Raw genomic sequence first — 14293 nt, 5'->3', positions numbered from 1 at the left:
TCCACTCCACCTCCGCTTCCTCTTCCTCTCCTCATCCTCCTCCTCCACATTAACATCAACTGCATTTTATAATCACCATTCCCGACCACTTCCCACTCTCTATCCCGGAACTTTCGCCTGTTAGTGTGTTTGCCCTGGTCGTCTAGCTTTCCCATCCATCCTCAAAAGACAGAAAGATGTCTGGTCAATAGGTTTTGATATTGTAGCATCATACCCATTCCTTTGCACGCTCTTTCTGTGTCCATATACATATTACGTTGCTATATATACATATACCCATACCCCTTCAGCTGTTGTTTCTGTTTTTCAATTTGGAACACCCTCATCTTTCTCGCTGGCAGGGAAAAGAATAAAAGTTGCTGAAGCTTGAATTCAACTTTGACCAGGGGCAGGACTGAATCAACAGGGGACCGATCCGCTATCAATTAGAGAAACAGCTACCACCAACAATACCAATATACCTGCAGCGACCTAATATATCACAACCAGATTTCGAAGAGGAGAGACGAGAATTAAATCCGACAAGATGAGTGGCAAAGTAGCAATGGTGGAGGACTTCAACTCCGAGGTCCAAGAAGTTATCCCATCCTCGAGAATCCAGGCTTTCAAGAAGAGACAATCTGGACTTGTTTCCGTAACAAATTACTCCGATGCTGGCACTGTTGACTCTGGGTATTCTTCCACTTCAGCGCCAAATGGCCAAGAGGAGCATGACGTTTTCCCTGAGAGTGACAGCCCATCCCGCCACACACCCCAAAGCGACCTTTCCGACTCTAATATTTCCGAAAGAACACCCGTTAATCGCCCAGTTGGCCTTGAATCCGAGGGACGTGCGAGGTCTTCGAATACTCACCGGGCGTCTGGTAAATATGCTTTCGTCCCTGGGTTGAGCCGAAACATCGAACGCATTGAGCGACCGCTCAGTAGGTCGACAAGTAAGAGAGACAGTACTGGGAGAGCTTCCCCTGCTATCCGACCGCAGGATGCCGATGAATGCGACTGCCCTCACTGTGCCAAAGCTTCCAGCAGCGCGCAACCTTCACCTTCCATTGCCCCTCCTGATGCCGGCCTAGACGGAAGTTGGTCTTTGGACATGTCCAACAGCCTTCCCTCCTACAACCCAAACTCGTTAGACTATTCCTCCGGTCTTCTTTCTGGATCCCCTGGCAGAACTCGTGGTGCTCGCGAGAGCAATGGCTTTTTCGAAACCTTCCCAACGACTAGCCCTAACGCAAGTGGAAATGGCCGACCATTAAGTCTACTTTCAAATACAAATCCCTTGGGAGGATTAAGCACATCATATGAATACACAGCGTCCCCCAGCACCTATACACCACAATCTGCTGTTAACCCGCTGTTGTCTCCTCCCCCTTATCTCGGCGTCGATGAATGGGTCCCCCCTACTACGCCTACTTCGTTACGAAACCGGGATCACGCAGAAGACTACGCCAACTACTCTGGCAATGACTACTTGTATGGTAACGGATCGGGAGCTTTGTCTGCGAGCGGAGGCAATCACACCAACTACGACCTCCCTCCCCGATCTGCGTCTGTACAACCAGCCGGTTTAAGAAATAGACCCCGAAGCAGCACCTACCACGTCGATTACCCAGTTGGCACTATGGGCCCTCCTCAACGCAGAGCAACAAAAGCAACAGCTCCAAAACGCATTCACTCCGCCACCAATAGCTATGATGCTGGTCGCTACGATACTCCTGCCCCATACCCTGGCTATGACAGCTACGACAACACTACAGCTGAAGACTTCCATTCTCCATCCCACCATCCTATTAGCCGTCGTCTTAGCCGTGCTGGGTCTGGTGCCCTTCCACCTTTAGATATTACTCGGGCTACCTCTGTTCCCCCGGTTGACAATTATGTTGCTGGCATTGAAAGAGCCCGTCGTATGAATATAACCCCACAACCAATGCAAATTGCCAACAGGGATAGAAACCGACGTGGAAGTAATGCTTCCTCTGGTCTTTCTTCTTCCGCATCGAGAAGGGCCCACGAAGCTGCTCGAATGAGCATGGCTGAGATGATTGACTCTGTCAAGGTTGAGCCTCGCCCGGAACTCGCCCTCGCCAAACGCGATTCCACTGGTGGGGCTATTGTTAAGCACGGCTATAGCCCAGCTGAGTTCGATTACGCCACTGATGGCGCATACAACACCTATGATTATCCTTACGATAACAGTGGTATGGAAATCCATCCTTACCACGAAGAATTCGAGCAAGAGCTTGTACTGAGTGGACCCAGCGAACCATTTTCTTCCAGGTATGGGCCACCGCCCAAGCCACACTATGCTGGCGGGGATCCCCTGCATCGGTCCTTACGTATGAATTCCGACAGAAGGAGAAGCATGCACAGGCGTTTGAGTGATTACCAGCACGGTTTAGATTATTCTCACGCCACTGACTTGGACGAGCTTCGTCAATTAACAAAGAGTCGAAACTCAGGACTTGACCGGCGGTTACCCCCCAATCCTGCTTATATCGAGGATGGGCACGTCCACGGGTATTAAATCCATACACCTTCGCATGACGCATTCTTCCCCTCTCTCGTAATATTTCGTTATCTCTCCTCTTTGCATTTAATTACATCCTATCTTTTCACAGGAACTTCTCCTCTCATTCCTCCCCTCTACGTCTTCAAGGTCCACAAACCTTATCCATTTTCAACATATTGATCTCTTCTCATCATTGATGATTTCCCTCCCTTACCACCATCAGCATCCAAGCTACATATCCCTTTTATATATTTTTCTTATTATCTATTTCACTTCATCTTGACACATATTTTTCTCTGACGGTTAATGTTATTTGAAAGGGAGTGGTTTTTAAGGATAACCGGTGTTTATTGAGGTTGCGGAGTTTGAAAGTGAAAGCAAGAAGGCTTTTGCGCTTTCGTCGCATAGTTGAGGTTTTGGTTTTGTCTGCTTTTGAGAACGATTTCCTTCCTTTCTTATTGCTTTCACGCCTTGTTTGTTCAAGTTACTCTATTATCATCGTCCTTTTTATGCCTTCATCTGGTGTGGTTGCTCTGTTGCTATTTAATCGATATCGTCTCATTCATATCTCTTTTCATACCTATTCTTTTTTTTTTGTCAGTCTCACAGAAGCATAGCATAACTCAGCTTCATTATACTTAAATCCTACTACTTCTCTGCATTCACTGTATCTTTTTTTCCTTCTATCTTTTACGACTTTGCAAAAAAAAACAAGTTCTTATGCTTTTTACGTTCTTATGCTTTTTCGTCTCTAATCGAACCATTGTTCAGTTAATGAGGGCTGGTGATAGATATCTCACACAGCAGCCACTCAGCTTATTTCGGGCCGGGAAGACTGCACATATCACAGATTAGTCGGGAGGCTCGATCTGACTTCAGGTCAGCTTATGGGCCTTTCTTCCACTTTTATAGGTAGTTCTTATCCTTTCCCATTCTTATAGCTTACTATACTACTCCAACTAAGACCTTTAACATCCACTCAAACTTTTCTTTGTCTCGGGGATGGCATTCTCAAATTTACTCTGTTCCTTACTTCTCTACCTTCTCTGAAATCATCTTTCTCTCCTTACATGTGAAGTCCTAAAAGATCTTAACCTCCTTCGATTCTTTTGTGCCTTTTTAATTGTTTCATTTCGTGATACTTGACTCTGAGTTTTGTGAATATTCGGCTCGTGGTTGTTTCCCTCTCCTTTGCGACCCTGTGCGGCCATTTCCTTCGAGCTTTTACACCTTGCACAAAATTCCCGCCAGTGTAGTTCGCTCACAAAAGCCGTGCTTCTGTCGGTAATATTTCGTTAATTCGATACTCCCTTATACCACCCTTCTGATTCTGCTTTATGCTTCTTGCTTTTAACATTTTCTACTATATATTTTTTTTTCTTTCCTAAGGGTGCCCAGATTTTACGGCCGATTCTACTCGAATTCTTCTTTTGCATAAATACACGCCGTTATCTCTAGTGCGATGCAGTTGCTGGTCTGAGTCTGCCTTTGCCACCAGGCCGCTCGCATTGCCGGAGTTGATGAAATGTTAATTTCTTTAGTTACATACATTTCTATCCTTCGGTTTCATTCCTCGTCTCCCCTCTGCGATTTTTATTTATTTATCTATTTATTTATTTTCGAAAAATCGTCTCTTCGTTTTCTTATTTACGCTGCTTGCGATTCGATATTTTGTGTATGTGAGCTTGACCTCGCCGCTTATAAGTTGAAATGTTCGACTGATATTTTTATATTACACCTTCCAGTCATTCGCTATTAGTCTATCTAGTAATATACTATTTCTTAATTAAATATACTTTTTGAGTCGTATATCTCTACATCAATTGATGAAGATTTTTAATACACATATTTTATACTGTATCTTTTTAAATTTATCGAACGAGAATGAATACTGATTACTATTTTGAATTCTTGAAACGGTGTTCTTATATCGATAGCTAAGGGCTTTCGTTAGGTGCTGTATCATGATCACTCAGTGTTTTCGGTTTACGGTACCGTCAAAGGTGTACCTAATCGGAAAACGTTTGAATCGTGTAGATTCCTATATGTACAAAGGTCTGTGTATATACATCTGCTCGTATATCATGACAGAATAGGTCCTAGCTCCACCATTGGTGATCTGATTGAAACAAATACCAACTTTGTGTAGTCTTGGTTCAAGGCGTCTAGAAACCAATGGGGTTGATACGTTGTGATACTCGGGTCCATTTGGGTAGCTCTGTCAAGAAGTTTATACAAATCAGCAATCTATCCTCCTATCGCCAGGACAGGCATAATAATTGGCGGCTTAACGAAAGAAGAGAAAGCATACTATGAATTCCCTTCCGGTATCCCTTATGCTTCTTATCGAAGATGGTGTATTTATCCCGTGGCAACATCTCGGCTTCAGTAGGCATCTCGGCTTTCCATGTCTCGACAGCCTTGGAGACCATTCCTTGCTGCGCTAGAGCATTGGAGATTGTTTCGACGACTCGGTCAACACGGCGGAGACGCTGACGCTGGCGATACTTCTGGAAGCGGGAGAGACGCCATGGGATTTTCCTGAAATAGTGGGGTTAGCGGGACGAGTAATTGACGTGGAAGGAGTGAAAATTCCGTACCATAGCAGACCACCCATGAGGGCGTTCGTGGGACGGAACGCTCCGAACATTCCGGGTGGATTTTGGGGGTCTTGATGAAGTCGAGGAGGAGTCAGGGTTACGACTGCATGGATAGTCGTCTGCGTCTGAGTTTTGGTGATGGTGTTTTCGGCCGTACCTTTTTTGGCGCGCTAAATTTTCCTTGTCTATAAAATTCAACCTTCTACAACACCAAGAGTAGAATTCCAAACCACTCAACTTGACTTTTATAACTTTGACTTACAATCAACCACCAGATGTCTCGGTCTTGAACAGAACACCTCAGATGAGCCCGCTGTGATGCCAATGGAACAGGCCCAAGTGCTCGACCTCTCCCAGAGTTTATGCGACGTTTCGCAGGTAGACTGGTGAGGTCTTCCTGGGGATTTTACAATGGCCCCACCGAACTTACACCGCCATTGTCTCTACGCCACTTATCAACTGCGAGGGCCGTTGTATTGATCCCGGATGCGAGAGATACGATTAAAATCGTATCGTACCGTTCCCGAAGGCTTGGTGGACCTCAATTGGGATTTGGTCTTCGTTACAATCATGACAACGACGGCAAAAGGCCAAAGATCCAGATTCCCGCCTGGCTAAACCCAGAGAATTGGCTGGCGAAGGAACCTCAAGACGTCATCTACGGAGATGATAGGGATCTCGAAAATTTACCACCACCGCCAAAGAAACGGGAGTACTGGATGGACGCTCAATACCCAACTGGAATGGTCAAACAAGAAAAGAAGAAGCAGAAACAGAAACAGAAGACAGAGATTATTCAAAAACCTGCAGAGACATATCTTAAGCCCAGCTCCCCGCCTGATCAAGAGCGGCCGAGGAACTACCTTTCTAATCGGCCAATTACGAGCAAGCAAGTATATACACGTCTGTTCGGGAAAGAGTCTCGGCCGTTCCACAATTTTATGAGAGAGGCTCGAGTTGAACGTCAATTCACGCTTGGGAAACTCATGGTCGATACGGCCGAGGTCCGGAACTACCATGAATACTGGCTACAATTACTCAAATTCCGGGCTAGGATACATGGAGAGAAAGGAGTGAAGGATATTTGGATTGGAATGTCTATGCGTATGGCTGATATCCCACTCACCGGACCGGTGGCAGATGAAATGTGGAGGTTCTTCGTCAAGGTTGGGCTAGAAGACGAGGCCTTTTTGCTCAAGCTATACAAATACCTACGACAAAGATTCGAGCGAAGGGGCCAGCTACGATGGAGACCGATGTATGATATGGTGGTGGGAGGGCTGCTTGGAAAGAAGCCTCTGCGTGCGCTCTGGTGGCATTACCATATGGTCGATATGGCGCCACCCCGTGGATTCATAGCCTTCTTTCAACAACATGCGACGGACCCGAAAAACATACAAACCTTGTTCAAGATCTTCAAATCGGAGAAGATTGGGCCAGTCTACGAAGCGGCTATACCTCTTCTCTGCCGGAAGGAGCACTATGAAATAGCGGTCCAGTGGCACAAGATGCTTATCGCGAAAGGAGACAAACCTGCAGATTCTCATCACGCCGATAGACTGATGGAGTATTATGCGTTCCACAAACCGCTGAAGGATCTAGAGTTGATGCTCCGCGAGTTTAAGGAGCACGGGATCGAGGTAGTGGAGAGTACAGTGATTGCTTTGATCAAGGCTCGATATAGGACTCGTGCGATAATGGACCTGCTCTGCGAACTGTACATTGCTAAGGTCATTCGCAACGATTGCTTTGGCGACCGGTTTTGGGCATTCTTGCTCACCTATCAGAGGTTCTCGGAGGCTGATGTTACGGCATATATGAAGAAGCTTGGGATTGAGAGAATAGCTCATGAAACTACCAAGGAGTTCGTGAAGCGGGGGAAGACGACCGCAGCCTTCATTCGAGGAATCGCATTGTTGAACAGGCGGAAGATACCAATAGACAACGATGTCTATTCCAAATTCCTCGAGGTGAAAGCGCGGTGGAACCCAGAAGAAGCGTTAGAGGAATCGCTCCCTATCGAAGATCTGGAAATAACCAGAGGCAATGCGCTCCTCCAAGGCTACTTGAGCACCTACCGCTGGAAGTTTTTCAACCACGTTTATAAAAACCTACGGCGACGGAATGTTGCCACATGGAATTTGTTCCTGAAGAGATTATTCATGACCAGGCAGCTCAAAACCGGGTTGGAGCTCATGGAAGAAATGCGCGCGTTATCTATACCCGTCAGACCGTCCGCTCAGTCGGAGCTCCTTCATGCCATACTTCTGCCGCGTCGTTCATCTCGCCATCCGACTACTCAAGACCCTAGGGCGCGCAGGACTAAGGATTTACGAATTGCGACGAACTACCTGCGCGCGCTCCTTATGAACGGGGACCAAGTGGATCCTAGGCTATGGAGGGAAATAATCAAAAGATACGGAATGTTTAGGAAGCTGAAGGATCTGGAGAAGTTATGTCTATGGTTAGCGGACTGGTACAACCCTCGGAGACCTGCATTGCGACAAGCTAGCATTCCGATCAAATTCACAGACGTGGGACGGATTGCTTCGCTGGGGTATACTCAGACCCAGCATGCCGAGTGGACCGATCCGCCACTTGCAGAATCCAACCGAAGTCCTAAAAATCCCCTGCGAATCCTCTTTCCGGCCACAACAATCCGATCCTTAATTGAGTATGGATTTTTATCTATGCAACGATCGTGGTATTTGGACCTTCTGCGCCGGAGGAGCAGGATTGCAGTGAAGGCACGATTATCTCGCTGCGCGTGGGGTATTAGGCTCGTAAAGCAGCTGCAGAAGAAAGGAGTATGGGTTGATGAAAAGAGTGTCGCGAGAGCGGTCAGGGTGAGGTTGAGAGCTCTCGAAGGGAGTAAATATCACTGGGAGAGTTTTGATACGAATATGAGTAAACATGAGCCAATAAATTTGGGTGTGATGGCGTCCATTACAGAAAAGGCATGGGGGAAGAGACTATTTCCAAAGGGGAGCTGGGATACAGACGAGGGCCTTATGCGGATGTTGAGAGCCCCTGTGAAGGATATTGTGCTTCCGCGACGACTGAGGATGGGACGACGGCCTTGAAAAGAATGGGCTCCGCGAAAGAGTTCCATGGCTGAGTAACGAGTTCCAAATAGTTCTTCCTGTTACAAGGAATACCTACTGGCAAGCTTTTCCTATCGATTGCCTGAGCAATCCAACAACACGATACTTCCAGCCTTTTGTGTCGCCTTGAATGAGGATGCACGGCGTTATGTATGCGGGGTTTGACAATCCCGTGTACCTGCCCCACCTCACTAATAGCTAATGCACAGACGGGATTGAAGATTTTATTTCTTCAAAATCAAGAATTGATTGCAAAGCAGTCGGAACTCTTACCAGTACAAATATACTGACTCTCCTTCGGCTAAGGATAAGATCTTGATGAAAATGGCATGGATTTCTTACCCAACCTGCCGGATATTCCGTCCTGTTTGGGGCGATGACCCTGTCATATGCACAACCAGACCTGATATTTCTCGTGGTGGTTGCTGCTACCCATGGCAGGTGGTGTACCTGCTGATCAAAACCAGACAAACACCAGGGAAAAGCTACAGGAACCAAGCTATCAGATGGGGTTACCATCGCGGAATTTACGACAGGCTTCAACACGCTAATAGTGATCTCTTGATAATCACTTCTTATTCTATGACGTTAACGTCTAGTGTGAGGCCGTCAGCCGTCTAGTACTTGATCTAGGGGGGCGCTGTCAAGACTTTTGGAGTATTACTATGAGCAAAGGATATCTCGATCTAGCTTCTAATGAAGAGTTCCATCATGGCGATGCCCCATGTATCAGCTAATATTATATCGATGTAACTGCCAGAAATATCTCATCACACACCGCCGCGATCCGACCTTACGCGATCAAGAAGGGGCAGCAGCGGGCAGCGATCATGTTGGAGTGTCTGGTTGTCTTATCTGAGCTCTTCAGTTCTCCTCTTATACCCCGCCCTGGACTAGTCGTCTACGGCGTGACCGCACTTTTATTCCTCAGCTGGGTACTCCTGAATGCAAGTCGTAGATTATATAAGACACCAAGCGAACCTTTTTTCGGGACATGCATATTCACCTTTTGGAGCGGCGGGACATACTTGCATAAGGACCTCAGCTCCGTGTGGTTCCTTTTACTCGAATCCAATCATCTCTCTTTTCCCTCCGTCGCATTTTCTGTCCCCCGGTGGCCCATCATATCATATTAAGGATGTATGTATTGTATTGTATAGTCTCTGGTGGATAGCTCTGCCGTTCCAAAACTTTTGGTTACAAAAACAAAATAGCATCTGGCATAGACTGACACATATAATGATTCCTTTTTGGACAGCCCTATTGCTCACATATACTTCCTGGACTCACGCACTCACGGCTACGTACATCATAAGCCTTCCCAGTTGAGATCTGTCCCGAAGGATCGGATTTTCAATTCCTATAAAATCCTCATATCCCGCCTCGTCCTAAATATCTCCACCGTTTATATATTCCCTTTCATCACCTTGCCTGGCGGAATGGTTCCCGGTTGTGGGTACACTCGTTTACATTTTCGAACATTTTCTTAACTATTTTATCTTGGTTTAACTTAATACCATCTCTTACCTTTTAACTTTTCATATATTTTTCTATACATTTTCCTTTTTCTTTCTTTTTTTCCTCTTAATTCCTTTCATCCTCATTCTCGATGCGTATCAAGAACATCTTCCCAGAAATCCAACGTCAACACAAGAGTAAGAAGGAGAAAACCATCCTCATTCGTCAGGATGCAGGAGAACAGATACCTAGGACACCGGTGCTTATAGCACAACGGCCAAAGCGTATGTCAGACTTCATAAAGTCACCGTCGCTACGCTCTATGACATTCTCACAAAGCACAAAATCTTCGTCACGGTCATCGCACAAGAAACTTTCATCCGTGGCTGAAGAAGAAGAGATCGCGTTTAACTATCAGATGGCGCTGTTAGAGGATCCACCAGAGTGGGATCTCGATGCTGGTATTGGGTCCCGAGACTTCGAGTCGCCATCTATGACACCGCCAGCGATAACAACAAGCCGTGCCGGTTCACCCTCACATATTGAAAAAGTCGCAGAGACATCAAGGAAGCAGTTTCAGCGGCTGGCGAGTAAGCTACACTATCTACACGACAATACGATAACTAGCCAAGGCGCAGATGGAAAGGAGCGACGATTAAGTAAATCTGAACCAGATCTATCAAAGCTGAAAAGGGAAGCTGGAAGTCTATCACCACCTTCATCACCTACACATCAAACACATACAGAGAACACACGAGGTCGCGCCCGTACCATTCGTGAAGAAGAGGAGGACAGAGAACATACCCCGCGCCGTCGGTCAAGATCCGGTCCTCCGTCCTGGAGGATGCCACCAAAGAACATCCGACGCACTATGCCCCATGTGCGCGAGGCTTCGCCCCTGCCGAGCTTTCCACTAGGACCGGTAGATATTGAGTACCACGAATCGTCGGTTATGGCCCGAACTATGTGGAAGAATGGCGAGGTGAGGTACGAGGATCAGTGGGGTAGACGGTTGGTTCCTATCGGGAGGCAGAATTCGTTTATGTTTGAGCTCTGGCCGGTTAGTGAAGAGTGAATGGTATGGAACGGTGAAACACAACGGGGAAACATCGAAACATGTGCCTCCGATGGAAGCAAGCTTGTTTTATGGTTTCAAAATTCTTTGGTTTTAAATTTTTTTGGTGTTTCGAAGGCAGTGTTGGGTGGTTTTATGAATTCATGCTCCGCCACTCTAGGGATTCGTTAGTTGGTGGAGCAGGCAGACATGAGTTTACGTCTACAATCCGGCTATGGCTATCTCTGGGTTTGAAGGCATGTCGTTATTCACTGTTGTTCCATTTCAGATCCGTTCTCATCGTCGTCTTTAGTGCCGTCGTTAGGAATGCTTCTGTCCTTCCCGTCTGTACAGTTGGGTACCCTTTACCTTCCCCCCATCTCTTCTTCTGACTTTTCTCCCTGAGTTATTTCTGTTTTTTGTTCTACATACGTACATACCTTGCCTTCCGCATTACATCTTGCATCTGCATATCGACGGCGTTTGGGTGGCTACATAGTGGGTATCATTTCTATTCTCTCTTTTATGGGCATTACTATATCTAGCATTTTACTTTCGGTTGCATCTTCTATTTTTCTTCATCATTTTTTCTTTTCATAGCCTTCTTGAATTCTCCTTTACTAACCTTCTATATATCATATTTTAATATTTTTTAATATTTTTTTTCTTTTAATAACTCGAGGTGTCTCGGGAGAACTTTGTAGAACGACGTACGTGTGCGTGTGTTAGTCTATATGTGATTGCGAGCTACGTTCCAAGCTCGATCTAGCTAAGTAGTTACTACTGCTGCTTTATTTGTCACTTGGTGGTGTGAGCAAGCCTTTTCTTCCCTTTTTTTTTGCCTTTCATTATTGCTACTGCAAGGAGCGATATATGATAATTGTGTGATTGTGGAGCGAGCCCGTTCGAATATGTCGCGAAGCGCGATACCATGCTGCGATACGTCATGACCATGTTACGTACATGCTATCGTCTGCGAGACACAAGGATTTATTATTGATATCAATGGTATTCATGTGGTCTTTAATTTTGATTTTATTCTAGAAACCGCTGTGATCATGTAATTCATAGGAGGAAGTATGGTGATATATTATTTAATATTAGAACATTTCTAAGTCCCCTATTGAAAGAAAAAAAAAAGTAAAAAGAAACCTATAGTACACAGAATTGAACGAATGAACGTTTACCTCCTTATCCGAGAGACTTGCCTCTCTGAATATGAGAAAAGACAGGGAAAAGATAGGTAGTTGGGTATATCGTATCGCATGTGAAGAACTCGGCAACATCAGCGAGCGAAGAATAGTTGAAAAAGAGAACAAGCAAATCGGATCGTAACCTCGTAAATAGATTCTTAAAAAGAGGTGCTGGGAATACCTTTAAAAATATTAAGCAAGATAATGGAGAAATAATGTTCGGCAGCTGCTGGGTATTTGTCAGAACTATTCCCCGAGGAGAAAGACGAGAAAAAACAAGACATCGTGAAGGATATAAAAATGGAAAAAAAAGGCTAACGGGGCGGATTAAAAAAGAAATCAACAAAGGAAATATTTGATATTCAGCATCTACTTTGCCCTCCCCCTTGGCGCACCAATCTTTGATGTGAGGTGGAATCCACCAAATAGCCAGTCATTGGTGTGTCTACCCACATGGTTAATGCTGGCTACTCGGGAAGGCTGGCTCATCATATCGATGCCCGGAGATGGAGACCTCCTAGTCCGAGAGCGAGACCGTGAACGGGAGCTAGAGCGAATGGCTGTAGTCTCAATGACGGTGAGGTGAGTGGACTTGGATTTCTTGTTCGAACCCATGTTGGTCGAACCGACGGAAGTGTCGATAGTAAGCGGGGCACGCTTATGAGATGAGCGAGAGGAAGAGCGGGATTGAGGCCGCGAGGATGTGTTGTCCAATGTGTTGTTGGAGGGAACCTCAGCGGGCAGATTGAGCTGTGGGATTCTGCCGTTGTGACTGCCAGAAGCACGACGAAGAACTCGGTCGATGAAAGAGGGAGAGCGGGGGGAAGTGGAGATGGTGATCTCAGGAGGAGCTTGGGATCCGGTATGTTCCATCGATAATATTTTTTTTCAAATGGAGGAGGGTACTTGACTTGGTAACTGCAGTTTAACGTTTGGAGCTTTAACTAAGCTTGAGCTTTGACTGTTTGGGCTGAAGGTTATGGAGAGAGTCTGTGTAGTCTTATTATATAGACAGGACCACCTTCAATGTATGTATAAGGTTATAATCAATTGAGTTCACAACGAGCCGGTGATAATATGATTCTCTGGAGAGCGAAGGAGTATAACCAAGGTAATATTTTTTCCAATTCAGCCTCAACCTCGGGGGATAGCCAGTTCTTTATACACTTCTCTCGATCCCAAATATCTGCTCCCAAGACGGCACAGCTCCAAGTCCCCGCAAGGATCCCACACATACTATTACTTCTGACTAACATACGAAAATCACCGCAAGAATCGAACTGACAGAGGACGATATGGGGCGGCTGTTCGGGTTAGCTTAGTGTCCCTCCCCATGTATGCTGCATGAGTAGCACCAAAAACCGAGAGAAAGAAAGAAACTACGAGGATGCTTCGATTCGGAACATTCCCGTATGCAATGGCCTCTGTTACACCCCCAAATGTCGACTAGCCCACTGAGGTCTTCGAATTCTTACTCATCGGCGTAGGCAGAAGCAAATGCGAAACTGAACGCTAACCCTAACAATTAAGATCCACCCCAGAGCAGGAATTGACGAACAAAGACCACCGAAAATGAATCTTTCCATATCGTCTACCTAAGAACAATGGATAATGTGACCCCCTCGATACTTTTGCTTGGCTGGTTCGGGGTCTACAGACGACGCTAAGTGTCAGCCTTGTCTATCGGATTCGATATTTCCCAGTCTCTTCAAATTTGTATTTTTTCCCTCGCGCGATGCTATTTTTGCAACCTACCCGGATGATACTAGTGTCCCACTTGCCGAAGTACCGAAATACCCCTTCTGGGGTTACGTCCATGACGTTAGGGCTCATAGAATTCGGCTGGGTCGGTTCAACCCTTCTTTTTTTCTGTCGCAGGAATGGAGTTCTATGCGAAAGTATTTCCGGAAACATTACTTTCCCTTCTTTTCTTTTCCCTTCTTTTCTTTTACAGCCTCTAATAATGTTTTGAGTCGAACGGTGATACTGTTGATGTTGGCGTTCCATGTGCCATACAACGTTTAACCCGGCCGGAACTCGCTTTTCAACCAAAACAGTCTAACAGCTGCCCTGCGTTTTAATTTTGCTTGCAAGTCATCTAGCTCATTTTGTTCGACTGAATGTTATACTGTAGCTTATAATTCACTCAGATCAATATATCACTCTCGTATACATCACACACTAAGCAATCACAAGGCTGACATGCATCTTCATCTATTTCAAGATGATGCACAGTGCGAGCCAAACGAGTGAATTGAATTTCGAGAACTTGGGGATTTCTATCCATCTGGCACTTGACCATGTACGGTATCTTTGTTCGGGCCTGTTTATAACGCATGGGTCCCATCACATAGACGCAGACAGGGGGGTTGGAA

The 14293-nt window shown here is 45.8% G+C and overlaps 5 protein-coding genes across 5 annotated transcripts; 3 read left to right on the top strand and 2 right to left on the bottom strand.

Annotated features, from left to right (window-relative positions):
- Positions 1-526: 526 nt before the first annotated feature.
- DFL_009832 (uncharacterized protein) lies at positions 527-2342 on the top strand (the record flags this gene model as incomplete). Its single annotated transcript, XM_067639778.1, has 2 exons — positions 527-2198; positions 2260-2342. The coding sequence occupies 2 exons, from the start codon at positions 527-529 to the stop codon at positions 2340-2342; spliced, it is 1755 nt and encodes a 584-aa protein (XP_067487532.1).
- A 2332-nt stretch (positions 2343-4674) lies between these two features.
- Positions 4675-5159, bottom strand: DFL_009831 (mitochondrial 54S ribosomal protein mL60; the record flags this gene model as incomplete). Its single annotated transcript, XM_067639777.1, has 3 exons — positions 4675-4727; positions 4821-5050; positions 5110-5159. The coding sequence occupies 3 exons, from the start codon at positions 5157-5159 to the stop codon at positions 4675-4677; spliced, it is 333 nt and encodes a 110-aa protein (XP_067487531.1).
- Positions 5160-5471: 312 nt separating this feature from the next.
- Positions 5472-8192, top strand: DFL_009830 (uncharacterized protein; the record flags this gene model as incomplete). The annotated part of the gene is made up of 1 exon (XM_067639776.1): positions 5472-8192. The coding sequence occupies one exon, from the start codon at positions 5472-5474 to the stop codon at positions 8190-8192; it is 2721 nt and encodes a 906-aa protein (XP_067487530.1).
- A 1630-nt stretch (positions 8193-9822) lies between these two features.
- DFL_009829 (uncharacterized protein) lies at positions 9823-10746 on the top strand (the record flags this gene model as incomplete). The annotated part of the gene is made up of 1 exon (XM_067639774.1): positions 9823-10746. One exon carries the CDS (start codon positions 9823-9825, stop codon positions 10744-10746), a length of 924 nt encoding a protein of 307 aa, XP_067487529.1.
- Positions 10747-12287: 1541 nt separating this feature from the next.
- Positions 12288-12791, bottom strand: DFL_009828 (uncharacterized protein; the record flags this gene model as incomplete). The annotated part of the gene is made up of 1 exon (XM_067639773.1): positions 12288-12791. One exon carries the CDS (start codon positions 12789-12791, stop codon positions 12288-12290), a length of 504 nt encoding a protein of 167 aa, XP_067487528.1.
- Between the last annotated feature and the right edge of the window lie 1502 nt (positions 12792-14293).

This window comes from Arthrobotrys flagrans (genome assembly GCF_004000055.1).
Source record: "Arthrobotrys flagrans strain CBS H-5679 chromosome Unknown unitig_1, whole genome shotgun sequence".
Lineage (NCBI taxonomy): Eukaryota > Fungi > Ascomycota > Orbiliomycetes > Orbiliales > Orbiliaceae > Arthrobotrys > Arthrobotrys flagrans.
This window is presented reverse-complemented; position numbering and strand designations above follow the sequence as displayed.